Below are 17230 nucleotides of genomic sequence, written 5' to 3'. Positions count from 1 at the left end.
CCAGCCGCTGGGGAGGCCAGATGCCTCCAGCCTGGCCCGCGACTGGGAAGCCCCCGCGGCCCAAGGTGCACGCCAGGACTGGCCCGATTTGCTCTGCGCCCGCTACCCGGAGGAGTTGCCGGGCCTGCCACTTGCCCATTACCCTGAGGAACCCCTGGTACTGGATGCCCTGGAGGATACCATCTGGACCCAGGTACCCCAAGAGGAGGAATCAGGAAGTAGCGGGGACAGCTGACCATAGTCTGGCTAAGGAACTGCCAGAACCTATGACAGTGTGTTGCGGCCAGGAGCCCCACTGACACAGCTGCTGCTAGGGCCCCGGGCTGGGATGCAGTAGAGTGGGAGGGCCTGAGTCCCCCCTGCCACCCAACCCTTGGGTGGCAGTCTCCCTTTCTTCCAGGTCCTTTAGAGGCCTGGGCCTGCTAACATTGAACTGTTTGCTCAGCCCCTGCCTGAGGGCCTGAGCTACTGACTTGGTTGCCACGCCCTGATCCAGAGCCTGGGCCTGCTACTATTGAACTGTTTGCTCAGCCTCTACCTGAGGGCCAGAGCTACTGGCCTATTTCTACATACTGGGCCTATTTCTACATACTGTTTGCTACTGCTCAGCCCCTGCCGGAGGGCCTGAGCACCTGACTTATTGTTGCCCTGCCTTGACCTAGGGTCCGGGCTTACGGTGCTTGTTTCAGTTGCTGCAAGGGCCGCCAAGGGAGACACCCGCGGCTGGACTAATTTCTCCAAACATTATCTGTGTGTTGTGAGCTGGTGTGGCTCCCCGCCGCCCCAGAGAGGGTCGAGCCTCGGCTAGCCGCTATACAATGAACAAATGATGTAATTATACCAGTTTTTGATTGTCAGGGTAACTTGGATTGACAAAATTCCATAGAGTAGACAAGGCCTTAGCAGTTATGTCTAACTGCCAATTTGCAATGTTAGCTGAGAAACTCACCAACCTGAACTCAGCGGAGGGGGAGGGGCATTGTATCTCACAATCTGTGGAGTTGTACAATTCCTTATGCTTAAAAAATTAAAGCACATTTTAATACTCCACACTGATCTGACAACATAAAATAACCCTATGAAATAACAGATTTTTCTCCTATTAAAGAGGTAGCAAGCAGGTCATATATACTTAAAGAAACCAGATCTTTTATTCTGTTGCCCTCTGCTGAAAACACGTAAGCAATACTTCCTGACTGGTGCAGCTCTAAGGGAGGGGCAGGTTTTAAGTAGCAGCAATTAGAACAAGAATTAATTGAGGAATTAAATATATCTTAATAATCAGAATACTTGACAATTTAAGTTTAAATGACAAGTAATTAACCTACAATTAGTTTTGGCAGATGCAGGTTATCAATGTTATTTATATATCTAAAAAAAGAAAAGGAGTACTTGTGACACCTTAGAGACTAACCAGTTTATTTGAGCATAAGCTTTTGTGAGCTACAGCATGATGCATCCGATGAAGTGAGCTGTAGCTCACGAAAGCTTATGCTCAAATAAACTGGTTAGTCTCTAAGGTGCCACAAGTACTCCTTTTCTTTTTGCGAATACAGACTAACATGGCTGCTTCTCTGAAACCATTTATATATCTAGTACAGTAGTTTGCCATGTAGGGTGAAACCTACACAAATAATTACCTGGTACAAAGAAAATGTATTAAAATGATTACAAGTACAGGCTCTGAGCACAGTAAAAAGTCATTTCTAAATGGAAACCTGACATAAACGGTACCAATAACACAAATAACTATAGGAATACAATATAATAAAATGTTAATTATTAAATCTTTTAAATGCTCTGCCTCTGTTTATGTTAATAATATGCAAGATAAAACCACTTTAAATACCAAATAAATACTAAAATGTTGGACTAGAATTGGATTTACTCCACAATAATCAGTCTTGCTTTTATTCAGTTAGCATTAGTGGGAGTTACTTGCCTACATTTTTCATGGATCATCAGGAAAATAGACTCAAAAATGTTTTTAAGAGATCTGCATTGTACAAATACCATTCCTTTAAAACACTAGCATGTTAAAACATGTAGCCTGTGTTCATATTTCTGTCTTCATTTTGATTTTATTTGTTGGTAGGTACCCTGTGGGTGTCCTATTAATGGACTGGAAGTGTATAGCACTGTCATGTAGCTGGGTATTGCTACAATTATAAAAACAAAAAAACTAAACTATTGTTACATTACCTAGTCCATCCCTATCAATGCAGGATGTTTTCCTGCAGTTCTTATTTATTTGTAGATTGTCCCATCATCTTTTATATATGCCAAATAATGGGCTTCCATCACTATTGTTGCAAGACCACTGCACATTCTGCTATGGAGGTTTTTCCTGTCCCTATTCTTTCCAGGAAGTGGGGCAGAGAGAAGATGGCTGACGCCTTGTGAGGAGTAATAAGTGCTAAGTAAGTAATAAGTGGTCCCTGGGAAAGACACTCAAGTTCTGGATAGGATGTGAAAGACTCAATTCCCCGGGAACTTTGTGACAAAAAACGAAGGTTAAGGAGTTCATTAGAGGGGAAGCTTTAAGAGCAGTGGGACCAAGGTAGGCAGTGATGAGTACAGAAACAGCTGTGGAGACTGTAATTGTGATGGGGAAACTGAGGAGACTGTGTCAGAGATCCTTGAGGAAGCGGATGCAACCAAAGAGGCAGGAGATGGCGCAGCAGCTGGGGACAGAGAGATAGATCCTCAGCTGGTGAAATCAGAGTAACTCTATTCAAGTCATTGGAGCTACATCAAATTACAAAAGCTGAGAATCTTCCCCATAGGCTGTGACCAAGCCTGAAAAGCCAGATTGCAGTTATCTAGGGAGCCTGAGCTACAGGCTTCTGTTAAACTGGTCCCAGAGGAGTGGGAAAGGCTATTTGGAAGTGTCTTGATTCCTCAGACTTCAATTAGCTAAAATATATTAGCTGAAATTTGATGCAGATTATATAGATAGAGAGAGCACACGAATGTCTTCTGATATTGCCTGTATCTCTATCAACATGGCATTTTAGCTTCATCCTAATGGTACAGGAATATTTTATTAGAAGTTTGTTAAAATCCCCTTCCCCCGACATCCTTTTGGGGTGTGGGGTGTACATGTGTGTGATTGTGGAATCATGGTAAACTTTCCTACAGAGGGGTAGCATCTTAAGAAATGGCAATGTTAAGCTCCTACTACTTCACCCTTAGGCTCTAATCAGAAGAATGCTGCTGTAATCAGGTGTTCTCAAAAACTAAAATTACAAACTGAAATTGCAATTCAGGCCTGTGAACTCAGACGCATCTGGTTCTAGAGCCACAGTTGAGCGTTATCAATATAAAACAAATCAAACAAGCCTAACACTGTAAAATTTTCCGTTACTAAATTCTAATGTTCCTGATGTACAGGTAATGGGTGAAATCCTGGGCCATTGAAAACAATGACAAATCATCCATTCTTAAACATTAAAATATGCAAATATATATTTAGCATCAACCACAAAACAGATTAATTAAAACAAACTGACCAACATAACATACATTCGTTTTTACTCACTAATCAGGTCATCTTAGCCTGCATTCAGTCTTGCTGATGACAAAAAGCAAGTTGTAAATTTAGGCTGCAAATCTGTTCAATGTGAGAAACAAAATTTAACAAATAAAATGTACCTGATAGAAATTAGGCCAAAAGGTGCTAATTGCCAGCTCTGCTCTGTTCCAAGTGCCAGTAGCTGCTCCGGACATGTTCCAGATGGGGTTACCAAGCGGACCATTATTGACCTTCACATAAACATTCAGAGAACCAGGATTGGACCCACTCTTGCTTGAAACGTAGTAATGGAAATCGATACAATGCGTGTCATTTTCTTTTAGGTGGGGTAGCAGGAGGTGAGCTCTTTGTTCAGCAAACCTCCCAGAAGCGTTCACCAGCATGAAAGATCCTGCAAAACAAACAGCCACAGTCTCAGCCACAGGTTCGGTCTGTTTGCTGCCACCATCATCCCCTATTTAAATACGGAAAATAACAATTCTGCTCTATGTCCAATCATAGCACTTTGCATTTATACCAGGCCTTTCATTCAAGGATCTGAAGGACCTTTTCCAAGTGTCGTATGTATTGTAGAAGCATGGTAAGTATTATCTTCCTGATTTGACAGGTAGTGGCACAGAAAGGCTACCTGACTTGCCCATGGCCACATGATGAGTCAATGGAAGTTAGGAATAGAATCCAGTGTCCCAGTCACTGCATCATGTGTGGGTACATGACTCCCATTGAAGTCAAGGTGAATTATGCATGCACAAATGACAGGATGATCAGGCCAAAGATCTCCTGAATCCCAGGCCCCTGCTCTAACCACCACCAAACCACACTGCCATTTTTGAGACTGATGAAATTTGACCTTCATCGAGGTGACGCTTCTGGCCTACCAAGACTGTGGAAAGGAAAAGATCAGACATGCTAATTAAGCTTTAAAAAAAGTGGTTTGTGTTTGAATTTCTAAGTAAAAAACAAACTAACTAACAGATCAGTAAAGTGTAAAGGTTGCACTCCTAAAGCAATTAAAACAGCATTCACATGATCTTAATCACCCTGCAAAAAGATTCTTCATTTCATCAGTAACAAACCCATTCCATTGAAGCAAAAATTGGAAGAGATCAGTTTAGTGATGAATAGATACAGAACTGTAACTGCTGTACAGCTCTTTGATTAAATGATACCAATGTTTTTTTCAGAAATTCATATTTCTGAATGAAACGAAAACTTAAACCCTACATGGACGCTTGTCTACCAATACTTATGTTATTGTTCCAAGGATGGACTTCAAATATGATTGAATGAATAATCTGAGTAGAGGACAAAGTGACTGAAGATCATTTAAGATAATTTAAGTTCCGTTATGTTCCCCCCAAACAAGAAAATGAATATGTCATTGAAACTCTGAGGTGTAAACGGACGATCAAGTAATTTCACAAAAATAAACTAGGACTCATTTTGCCTAAGCAAATCAGGTGGCTAAGTCCCATCTTTAGAAACGATTATAGGAATTTAGGAGCCTAATTTCCATTGATCTCAATGAGACAGACTCCTTAAGTAATCTTTTGAAAATGGGACTTAGGCACACGTGGAAACTTTACTCCAGATCTTTCATGTGTCTTACATAGATATACAGATTAAAGAACCTGGTTTCCTAGCTGTGTTAAACTATTCTGGAAGCAAAAATCCTCAAATCATTTTCACCCTAGACAAAAAGAATACAGTTTCCAAAGTTGATAAAAACTACTATAAGCTGCAATAATGAGGGATCTGAACTGATTGTGTATTATTGACTCCTTATAAACTATTATTGCATAATATGATCATGTAATAGTAAATACTTTTACACATTGGGCCAAGGCCTGTTTGCTTTATTAACATGAATGGAAGTCATTGGGATTAAAAAAAAATCTGGTTATAATTTCACAGTTTCACAGTTTTCTACATTCAAGTATTAAGAACCATAAAACTCTTATATGACTACATTAGAATCACTTAGTTTTCCAAAGCTTGAGTAGATGAGTTATGTATGACTTGAAACACATGAACAATCATCACTGGACTAAGAAAAGAGAGATACTGTCAACCCATAGTGAAAAAGACCTTTGAGAGCCAACTTTTTAAAAGGAAAAAAGCAAGCAACAAAGAACTTTCCAGTAAACAGAAGTCATCCTATTGGTTCCATTTAGATAAGGGATGTGATTCTCTTTATAAGAAAAGTGAATCTTTAATGAAAACTAAATTAAGTTATAGTATGACATTTAGATGAGCTGTTTTAGCTGCTTATCTAAAAAATATTTGGCAATTTTCTTTCTAATTCATGAGGCAAGAAGTAGCTGAGAATAAAATAAATTCAGCCTTTTAAATTGTTTGATTAACGGTTTCAGGAAATGAGATACAAGTGGTGTAATAGAGCCATGACAGGTAGCCTGATTCAGAAGGGTTTTTTGGGACTATTTGATTTGCGACCTGTGAAGGTCCTAATGACCAACAACTTTGAAGGGGAAGCCATCTTTTTGTTCAAGGACCAGTATACAAACTCACAGTGCAAACTTTTTATATAGATTTAAACAGTTTAGGGACATGAGGATTGTCTAGTTTGACCTCCTGTACAATACAGGCCTTTACATTTCATTCAGTTACCCCCTGTATTGCACCAAACACCTTGTGTTTCACTAAAGCATAACTTGTTTTTGACTAAAATTTATCTTCCAGAAAGGCACCCAGTCTCAATCTGGAAACATCAAGAGATGGAGAATTTAACACTTTCCTCAGTAATTTGTTCCAATGGGTAATCACCCAACCGCTAAAAATGCATGCCTTATTTCTAATGTGAATTTGTCTGACTGTTCTTCTTATGCCTCTCTCTACTAGATAAAAGAGACCTTTAGTACTTAATATCTTCTCCCCAGGAAGGTACACTAATCAAGTCACCTCTCAGTATTGTTTCTGATGACCTAAACAGATTGAACTCTACATCTCTCACTGTAAGGCATTTTCTCCAGACCTCAAATCATTGTTGTGTCTCTCTTCTGCAGCCTTTCCAATTTTTCAACATCCTTTTTAAAATGTGCAAACCACAACCGTACACAGTATTCCCGTTTGTCTTGCCAATGATATATACAGCAGTAAAATTATCTCCCTACTCTTAATCACTACTCCCCCATTTATTCAACAATCACATTAGCACTTTTGGCCACAGCATCACACTAGGATAGTATGTTGAGTTGCTTGTCAACTATGACCTCTAAATCTCTTTCAGAGCCAGGATGCTATCCCCAATTCTGTAGGTATGGCTTTGTTCCTAGATATGTGACTTTGCACTTGGCAGTATTAAAATGCATTTTATTTGCATGGGCATAGCTTACCAAGCAATCCAGATCACTTGTTGTCATCGTTATTTACTATTCTGCCAATCTATGAGTTTAGGGACATGATAACACCAATGTTATCAGCAATGACTTTATATTTGTTTCCAGATCACTGATGAAAATGTTGAACAACATTGGGCCTAGTACCAATCCCTGTGTAACCCCCTTCCCCAAAACAGCTCTCGTTGATGACTTCCAGTTGCCAACTACTTTTTGAGATCTGTCAGTTAGCTGGTCTTTATCTTTATTAATATGTGTATTATTGATATTGTACAGTGCAAATTTTTTATCAGCACCTTCTCTGATATGAAAAAAATCACCTTCAATGGTTGCAAAATGACATACAACAAATTTAAAATCAGGGGTAAACAGAAGCAACTCCATTGAAATCAGTGCAAGAACAACCATGGACAACACATCTGAGTTTGGTCCTTAATAAGTATATCTAGTTAAATCTTGCATCTCCCATCAGAATAATCTCATACTATTAAACTGGCAAAGTTTGGACAGAAAACATTAAATACATTTTTCTTAAAACATAGACAGTGTATACGGGAAAGACAAATGCAAACTGAACCCATTAAAACATTTTCTATTAAGCTTTTCAAAACCTAATCAACTTATCTTCAAAGGTAAGTCATGTAGAAATTCTCTCTCTCCCTATCAACTTTTAGTATTCTCATCTGTTACATTGATTGCTAAAATATTGCTCTGCCAGATGGTTATATAAATATTGTGCATGTGGATAAATTAGATAAATTAGTGGATAAACACTCTTGTTTTGACTGCAAAAGCAAAACAGTCTTGACTTTCTCAGCTACAAAGAATGAAAAATTATGGCATTCTTTGCAAGAGAGATAGCATTTCAGCTCTACAGAAAGGTTTATCACATATTGTACAGTATACAGAAGATGCAATATGAGAATGGTACTGCATTAAATTAATGTGACTGCTCATCAGTATCATCCAGACAGAAACATGCATTATTAAGAAGAGATCACCTGTAAGAAAATAGGAAATTTATTGGGTTACCAAAAGGAAAAATATAATACTCAATGTGCATTTTTAGTAGAAAAACATTGCAAATGTGCCAACAGCTACAGAGTGCTTGGTTTACAATAAATTATTTGCTTAGATATAATGCTCATGTTTAAATATGAGGTTTATTATGGTAATATAAGTCAAAAAGTTTAAATGTGGTTTCTAGTACGAGACACCTAAATCCATATTTAGGCACCTATATGTAAATGAAAGTGGCCTGCTTTTCAGAGGTGCTGAACACTAACAGCTCCCACTGAAGCCAACAGGAGTGCTCAGCATCTGTGAACAATCAGACTGCTTTTATTTAGGTGTACATATTAGTCACCCATGTATTTTGGTCATCCCTGTCAACATTTTGACCAGAGAGTCTAAATAAATTAAATAATAGATTAATTTAAAAACACAAAACAGAAAAACATAAATCAGTGGTTGAACAATTAATTGTTTTCAAAACATGCATATGATACAGCAGTAGTTCAGCAAGTACTTGGTACTTCATTCAGCACTGAAAAGTTTAGTGTTTCATATGAAAACCATCAAAATATTACCTCCAAAAAGGTGAAAGATATGTAAGAACAAAAACTAAAGAAAGAGCAAACAAAAGCATCTATTCTAGACACAAAACATCCCTGTAACTTTCATTATCATCAATGGGAGTTTTAGGTGAGAGAAGTACCAAAGGAAGGAAAGACCCTGTCTGTAATCTTTATTTCACCAGCTATTCCAAGTAATAAATAATAAATTATATTTACAGAAGCTTAGCTTGAGTTTCTTGCATAAAAAGGTATGACCAAAAGATGGAGTAGCCCAAGAACAGTGAATGGGTCTAGTTTGTACTAGATAATCTGACAACTGGAATAGTAATATACTCGCCTACAGACATGATGGACAATGGCACAAGAGATATTTTTCAGTCACTTCTGCAAGTTCTCACAGTGTCACATCAACTTGTTGAAAGACAGTTCTTATATTTGGCATGTCAAGTCCAATAAAACTGAATGCAGCATCATTTTTCACACAAGAAAAAAATGCCTATTAAGTGGAGAAATTTGCTTTGTTGGTTTTTCATGACTCCTGTACAGTGATCAGTTTTCCCTCTGGACCATGACAATACATGTAATCTACCCTGCAAAAATAATTTTACTGAAACGGTGATGCAGTAGCTGAAATAGTAGGGTATCATTTGTTCACGCATGATCAAATGATGGTTTTGGCTCTCAATACTTAAAAGAAGAGTGTTAAATACAACAGAGAAACAGACCTGGTCTTCAGATACTTTTTCATATACGGACTTCAACTCAGAAATATTTTGTTATGAAGGGTCTAGATCAGGCTGGTGAGTATGATGTTACTAAATCACGCATGCTGAGCTACCTTATTACATAAATAAAATGGTCTCATTTCATTAAATACATAGCATTACTACTACTAATTATTCATTATTATCTTTAATAAAAATGTCTGACATCGTGGTGGCATTGCAGAGAAGTCAAGTCAGAGACCCGGATTTACAAAAGGTTAGATTCAAGAAGCTGGTAGGTTAGATTTTGTTTGGTTTTCAGTTCTATGCAATGTACTGTCATCTGGAAAAAACAAACACTGTTCTAAAACATAACTTTCTGCACTGCTGCATTTCAAGTCAAGATCTTTGTTACAACAGAACAGAGCTTTTTTAAATAAATGTGGTTCTAGCAGCAGCACAGCAGAGGTCAAAATGTAGGGTAGCAGTAAGTGAAGAAGTTTAAGCTGCCACTTAAATAGTCAGTTTTTCACACACAAAAAACACAACAACATAAATCTAAAAGAAAATTTGCAGTGTGTAATCAAAACAATTATTCAATGTTGAAACTCCCTCTCCTTTCCACACCAAGAAATACGACAAGTATTATCAAAAAGAAAAGGAGTACTTGGGGCACCTTAGAGACTAACCAATTTATTTGAAAGCTTATGCTCAAACAGATTGGTTAGTCTCTAAGGTGCCACAAGTACTCCTTTTCTTTTTGCGAATACAGACTAACACGGCTGTTACTCTGAGACAAGTATTAACTAATTCAGTGTTATTTAAATCATATTTAGCTTGGACATTATTTCTACTCAGGAGCTTAACTTTCCACTGAAATACCGTGCAGCAAATCCTCAGCTGGATTAAATTGGTATATCTCCACTCAAGATCTGTCCTGGTACAATTCATATACACCTATTCTATCACTGTTATCCTGTAAAACACTTATACACCATCTGATTCTTAAACACTACCCCCTATTTTTGTACCATTTTTCTATTTAATAAATTTACAGTTTATAACCTTGTATAATACATTTAAAATATTAATTACCAAGCCTACAAAGCTGAGACTCATCTCCTCGCCAGCTTTCAAAATTACCATCCTTCAGTTTTTCAAAGACTAAATCTTTTCCTAAACAATTAAAAAAGTTCAACTATTTTATCTTGAATCACTTATACTACACACAGAAGCAATCCATCATTACCCATTGTTTTATCTTGATTTTAAGCCAAATAATTGTTTACTACTTCCAGTAATCTCAATCTCCTCCATTTTATCCTCAACAGTACACAGGACATATCTTCCATAAATGCACTGTTAACATGTTGATCAAATACAAATGAGAAATGACCATGTACGTCTTTAGTCATTTTTTTAAGTAACAAATAATTCCTTACTTTACTGCCATCTTAATAAATCCAATGTTTATCTCTCTTTTCTTCAATCCTCCAATATATGTAAAGAATTTCACTGTTTATATTAATAGCCTTTGTTTTATTTTCTTCATGTACCTCCCTTACTCTTTGAAGACTGTTTACATTCTCAGTGCTTCTTATGACATTAATATTACTTTTACCTTCCAAGGGGATTTTAAATTCTTCTAGTCAAACACTGTAAACATTTATAGAAAAAGTAGTTTGGACAAAGTCTGTGCAAAGACTCTGATTATGAAAGAAAATAACAGCATGTGGATAAACTTAGAGGGAAGCATTTAAAGTTTCAAACTGACACAGAATTCTAGTAGTGCCCCCCCCCAAAAAAGTAAGAGTACCTCACATTAGAGTATCAATGTATTGTATTTTTTATTATTATCATAATGCCGATGAGACCTACTCAGGCACCAGGACCCTACTGCGCTAGACACTGTATAAACAAAGAGACAGTCCCTGCCCCAAAGAGCTCATAATCTAAAGTTAATGATCTGCAATTAATAAAACGTACCTTTCTGTGAGAATTAAAAAATGAAAAAAGAATATGAAGATCATAGTGGAAGAGAAATGAAAAAAATCAGAGAGAAGAAAGAGATCGGGGAAAGGATAGCAAGTGACGAGACCCACAAGTCTGGAGATGCAAACCTAAAATGTTGTCTGATCTTGGTAGGGCTTTTGTAACGGGAAGATGTCTTGCACCATCTCCCAGGACCCTGAGGACAGGTTCAGGTTGGCTCTTCTAGTGTAGGTGATTTTTTTTTCCATTTCAACAAGAGATCCAACCTCCACTCTTTGAAACTGGGGGAGGATGCAGGTCTTTCCATTGTCTCGGTAACACTGTTTCATATAAGGCAAGATGAGATGGAATATAGATCAGGCCCACATCCAGACTGAAGACAAAGATTTTAAACAGAATGATTGAGTGCTTTTAATATATAGGCGGAGAGGGTTGCCCACATGGGACTATCATATCAGTCCCAAATTATGTCTTTAGTGAGGCACTTAAGCAGTTACATTTCCAGCAGGTCTGGGGAGGTTGATGGCTTATAATCTGTCTGTTTATAACTTCAACCTGTTGCAGCTCGGAATCAGAAACAAACCTGAGTCACGGCCAGCAGGAGAATGCCCTGCCTCCTGAAGTTCCCTCCCAATTGAGGTAACTTCCACAAACAGAATTATTCAGATCTACTTTCCTAAATTATAGATTGTGTTAAATATACTCTGAGTAAAAAGCACATTTTTCCCTTCTGCAGAGCATGGTAAATTCCATCTGTTAACAACAAACCCAAATTCTTGGATGTAAATTTCCATCTCTATTCTGGAAAATCCATTTGCCTCCAAGGTGGACTAGATTTGTGGACTTTATTACTAAAAAAAGGAAATTTTCAGGTAAGCACAGACATGTGTGGTGAAAGATCAGGTTAAAGACTATTTAGAAAAGCTGGACATGTACAAGTCCATGGGTCTGTATCTAATGCATCCAAAGATGCTGAGGGAATTGCCTGATGTGATTGCAGACCCATTGGCCATTATCTTTGAAAACTTGTGGCAATCAGGGGAGGTCCTGGAAGATTGGAAAAAGACAAATATAGTGCCCATCTTTAAAAAAGGGAAATGGAGAACGCAAGGAACAACAGACGGGTCAGCCTCACCTTAGTCCCTGGAAAAATCATGGAGCAGGTCCTCAAGGAATCCATTTTGAAGCACTTGGAGGAGAGGAAGGTGATCAGGAACAGTCAACCAAGGGCAAGAGCAAGAGCAAGTCATGCCTGACCAACCTGATTGCCTTCTATGATGAGATAACTGGCTCTGTGGATATGGGGAAAGCAGTGGACATGATATATCTTGACTTTAGCAAAGCTTTTGATACAGTCTCCCACAGTATTCTTGCCAGCAAGTTAAAAAAGTGTGGATTAGATGAATGGACTATAAAGTGGATAGACAGCTGACTAGATTGTTGGGCTCAATGGGTAGCGATCAACAGCTCAATGTCAAGCGGAGAATAGCAGGGGTCGGTCCTGGGGCCGGTTTTGTTCAACATCTTTATTAATGATCTGGATGATGGGATGGATTGCACCCTCAGCAAGTTCGCAGATGACACTAAACTGGGGGGAGAGGTAGATACACTGGAGGGTAAGGATAGGGTCCAGAGTGACCTAGAGAAACTGGAGGAAATACAGGCTGGGGACCAACTGGCTAAGCAGCAGTTCTGCAGAAAAGGACCTGGGGATTACAGTGGATGAGAAGCTATATATGAGTCAGCAGTGTGCCCTTGTTGCCAAGAAGGCTAACAGCATATTGGGCTGCATTAGTAGGAGCACTGCCAGCAGATCGAGGGACGTGATTATTCCCCTCTATTCGGCACTGGTGAGGCCACACCTGGAGTACTGTGTCCAGTTCTGGGCTCCCCACTACAGAAATGATGTGGACAAATTGGAGAGAGTCCAGCAGAGGGCAATGAAATTGATTGGAGGCTGGGGCACATGACTTATGAGGAGAGGCTGAGGGAACTGGGCTTGTTTAGTCTGAAGAAGAGAAGAGTGAGGGGGCATTTTGGGGGGGAGTGAGGGGAAGTACCTGAAGCAGGGTTCCAAAAAGGATGGAGTCGGCTGTTCTCAGTGGTGGCGGATGACAGAACAAGGAACAATGGTCTCAAGTTGCAGTGGGGGAGATCTAGGTTGGATATTAGGAACCACTATTTCACTAAGAGGGTGGTGAAGCACTGGAATGGGTTATCTAGGGAGGTGGTGGAATCTCCATCCTCTGAGGTTTTTAAGGCCTGTCTTGACAAAGCCCTGGCTGGGATGATTTAGTTGGTGTTGGTCCTGCTTTGAGCAGGGGATTGGAGTAGATGACCTCCTGAGGTCTCTTCCAACCCTAATCTTCTATGATTCTATATCTTCCTATTCTTCTTCACGTTAAGGGCCACAGGTCCAGTACAATGTGATTTTCACAGTAGTGTTGCCTACAGGGTGAGAAGGAGGATCATCCTTTAAATGTAGGCATCCAAAAATAAGGTTAATTATATAGAAACATGACCTCTATACTCCTCTGGGCAGTAAGGCAAGGGGAAGACTTCTGCCAAAAGAAAAGATGCAATACTAAGACTGAAGAATCATAGAATCATAGAATATCAGGGTTGGAAGGGACCCCTGAAGGTCATCTAGTCCAACCCCCTGCTCAAAGCAGGACCAATTCCCAGTTAAATCATCCCAGCCAGGGCTTTGTCAAGCCTGACCTTAAAAACCTCTAAGGAAGGAGATTCTACCACCTCCCTAGGTAACGCATTCCAGTGTTTCACCACCCTCTTAGTGAAAAAGTTTTTCCTAATATCCAATCTAAACCTCCCCCACTGCAACTTGAGACCATTACTCCTCGTTCTGTCATCTGCTACCATTGAGAACAGTCTAGAGCCATCCTCTTTGGAACCCCCTTTCAGGTAGTTGAAAGCAGCTATCAAATCCCCCCTCATTCTTCTCTTCTGCAGGCTAAACAATCCCAGCTCCCTCAGCCTCTCCTCATAACTCATGTGTTCCAGTCCCCTAATCATTTTTGTTGCCCTTCGCTGGACTCTCTCCAATTTATCCACATCCTTCTTGAAGTGTGGGGCCCAAAACTGGACACAGTACTCCAGATGAGGCCTCACCAATGTCGAATAGAGGGGAACGATCGTGTCCCTCGATCTGCTCGCTATGCCCCTACTTATATATCCCAAAATGCCATTGGCCTTCTTGGCAACAAGGGCACACTGCTGACTCATATCCAGCTTCTCGTCCACTGTCACCCCTAGGTCCTTTTCCGCAGAACTGCTGCCTAGCCATTCGGTCCCTAGTCTGTAGCTGTGCATTGGGTTCTTCCGTCCTAAGTGCAGGACCCTGCACTTATCCTTATTGAACCTCATCAGATTCCTTTTGGCCCAATCCTCCAATTTGTCTAGGTCTTTCTGTATCCTATCCCTGCCCTCCAGCGTATCTACCACTCCTCCCAGTTTAGTATCATCCGCAAATTTGCTGAGAGTGCAATCCACACCATCCTCCAGATCATTTATGAAGATATTGAACAAAACCGGCCCCAGGACCGACCCTTGGGGTACTCCACTTGATACCGGCTGCCAACTAGATATGGAGCCATTGATCACTACCCGTTGAGCCCGACAATCTAGCCAGCTTTCTACCCACCTTGTAGTGCATTCATCCAGCCCATACTTCCTTAACTTGCTGACAAGAATACTGTGGGAGACCGTGTCAAAAGCTTTGCTAAAGTCAAGAAACAATACATCCACTGCTTTCCCTTCATCCACAGAACTAGTAATCTCATCAAAAAAGGCAATTAGATTGGTCAGGCATGACCTTCCCTTGGTGAATCCATGCTGGCTGTTCCTGATCACTTTCCTCTCATGCAAGTGCTTCAGGATTGATTCTTTGAGGACCTGCTCCATGATTTTTCCAGGGACTGAAGTGAGGCTGACTGGCCTGTAGTTCCCAGGATCCTCCTTCTTCCCTTTTTTAAAGATTGGCACTACATTAGCCTTTTTCCAGTCATCCGGGACTTCCCCGGTTCGCCACGAGTTTTCAAAGATAATGGCCAATGGTTCTGCAATCACAGCCGCCAATTCCTTCAGCACTCTCGGATGCAACTCGTCCGGCCCCATGGACTTGTGCACGTCCAGCTTTTCTAAATAGTCCCTAACCACCTCTATCTCCACAGAGGGCTGGCCATCTCTTCCCCATTTTGTGATGCCCAGTGCAGCAGTCTGGGAGCTGACCTTGTTAGTGAAAACAGAGGCAAAAAAAGCATTGAGTACATTAGCTTTTTCCACATCCTCTGTCACTAGGTTGCCTCCCTCATTCAGTAAGGGGCCCACACATTCCTTGGCTTTCTTCTTCTTGCCAACATACCTGAAGAAACCCTTCTTATTACTCTTGACATCTCTGGCTAGCTGCAGCTCCAGGTGCGATTTGGCCCTCCTGATAACATTCCTACATGCCCGAGCAATATTTTTATACTCTTCCCTGGTCATATGTCCAACCTTCCACTTCTTGTAAGCTTCTTTTTTATGTTTAAGATCCGCTAGGATTTCACCATTAAGCCAAGCTGGTCGCCTGCCATATTTACTATTCTTCCGACTCATTGGGATGGTTTGTCCCTGTAACCTCAACAGGGATTCCTTGAAATACAGCCAGCTCTCCTGGACTCCTTTCCCCTTCAAGTTAGTCCCCCAGGGGATCCTGGCCATCCGTTCCCTGAGGGAGTTGAAGTCTGCTTTCCTGAAGTCCAGGGTCCGTATCCTGCTGCTTACCTTTCTTCCCTGTGTCAGGATCCTGAACTCAACCAACTCATGGTCACTGCCTCCCAGATTCCCATCCACTTTTGCTTCCCCCACTAATTTTACCCGGTTTGTGAGCAGCAGGTCAAGAAAAGTGCCCCCCCCAGTTGGCTCCTCTAGCACTTGCGCCAGGAAATTGTCCCCTACGCTTTCCAAAAACTTCCTGGATTGTCTATGCACCGCTGTATTGCTCTCCCAGCAGATATCAGGAAAATTAAAGTCACCCATGAGAATCAGGGCATGCGATCTAGTAGCTTCCGCGAGCTGCCGGAAGAAAGCCTCATCTACCTCATCCCCCTGGTCCGGTGGTCTATAGCAGACTCCCACCACTACATCACTCTTGTTGCACACACTTCTAAACTTAATCCAGAGACACTCAGGTTTTTCTGCAGTTTCGTACCGGAGCTCTGAGCAGTCATACTGCTCCCTTACATACAGGGCTACTCCCCCACCTCTTCTGCCCTGCCTGTCTTCCTGAACAGTTTATAACCATCCATGACAGTACTCCAGTCATGTGAGTTATCCCACCAAGTCTCTGTTATTCCGATCACGTCATAGTTCCTTGACATCACCAGGACCTCCAGTTCTCCCTGCTTGTTTCCAAGGCTTTGTGCATTTGTATATAACTTGATGAACTTATGTATTGAGGGTACGTGGCCATCTAGCAGATCGCAGTACAGGAGACATGACTACTCTGCCCTGAGACCCTCAGTGTTCCTAAGGTCTGGACTATGATGCTTAAGCAAAGGACGAATATTTCTTAATTTACGTAGGGAATGAATTCTATGAAAACTGCGATGACTGCCACTCTGAATTCAAAGTACACTTCTGGGTCTGCATTAAAGAAAGCTCCAAACTCCAAATTAAAAATTCATCTAATTGGCGATAACAGCCATCAGAAGGCTTATTCTAAGTGATAGGAAGTACAACACCTCTACAAGGGTTCAATCTGGGTAGTATTGAGGAGCAGAATGAGGTCCCAAGGTCATGCTTTATGTTTATGATCTTGAAGGATTGCAATAAGATTGATGCTCTAAGAAAGCATATAGTGTTAGTATTAATACATGGATTTATACATTTATATATGGAAAATAGGACTTGTCAAACAAACCTGATTTCATTCTTTGAGATTGAAAGTTTGGTTGATACAGGTTACAGGTGTAGATGTCACACACTTGACACCATTCTGATTAAAATTAATACTACATAATATCAGCAAAGCACACGTTAAATGGATAAAGGACTGGTTAACTGACG

General features: G+C 40.4%; 1 protein-coding gene across 9 annotated transcripts in view; it reads right to left on the bottom strand.

Moving 5' to 3' along the window:
* PTPRM (protein tyrosine phosphatase receptor type M) overlaps window positions 1-17230 on the bottom strand; it is an 832874-nt gene that overhangs the window by 437119 nt on the left and 378525 nt on the right. For all 9 annotated transcript variants that reach the window (XM_073331568.1, XM_073331567.1, XM_073331560.1 and 6 more), the window contains one exon: window positions 3655-3926. In XM_073331568.1, the coding sequence (XP_073187669.1) occupies window positions 3655-3926 (272 nt within the window). The remainder of the gene's footprint in view (window positions 1-3654; window positions 3927-17230) is intronic.

The sequence above is a fragment of the Lepidochelys kempii genome, chromosome 2, assembly GCF_965140265.1.
Source record: "Lepidochelys kempii isolate rLepKem1 chromosome 2, rLepKem1.hap2, whole genome shotgun sequence".
NCBI classification, from domain to species: domain Eukaryota; kingdom Metazoa; phylum Chordata; order Testudines; family Cheloniidae; genus Lepidochelys; species Lepidochelys kempii.
The sequence above is the reverse complement of the archived record's forward strand: the minus strand, read 5'-3'. Positions and strand labels throughout refer to the sequence as shown.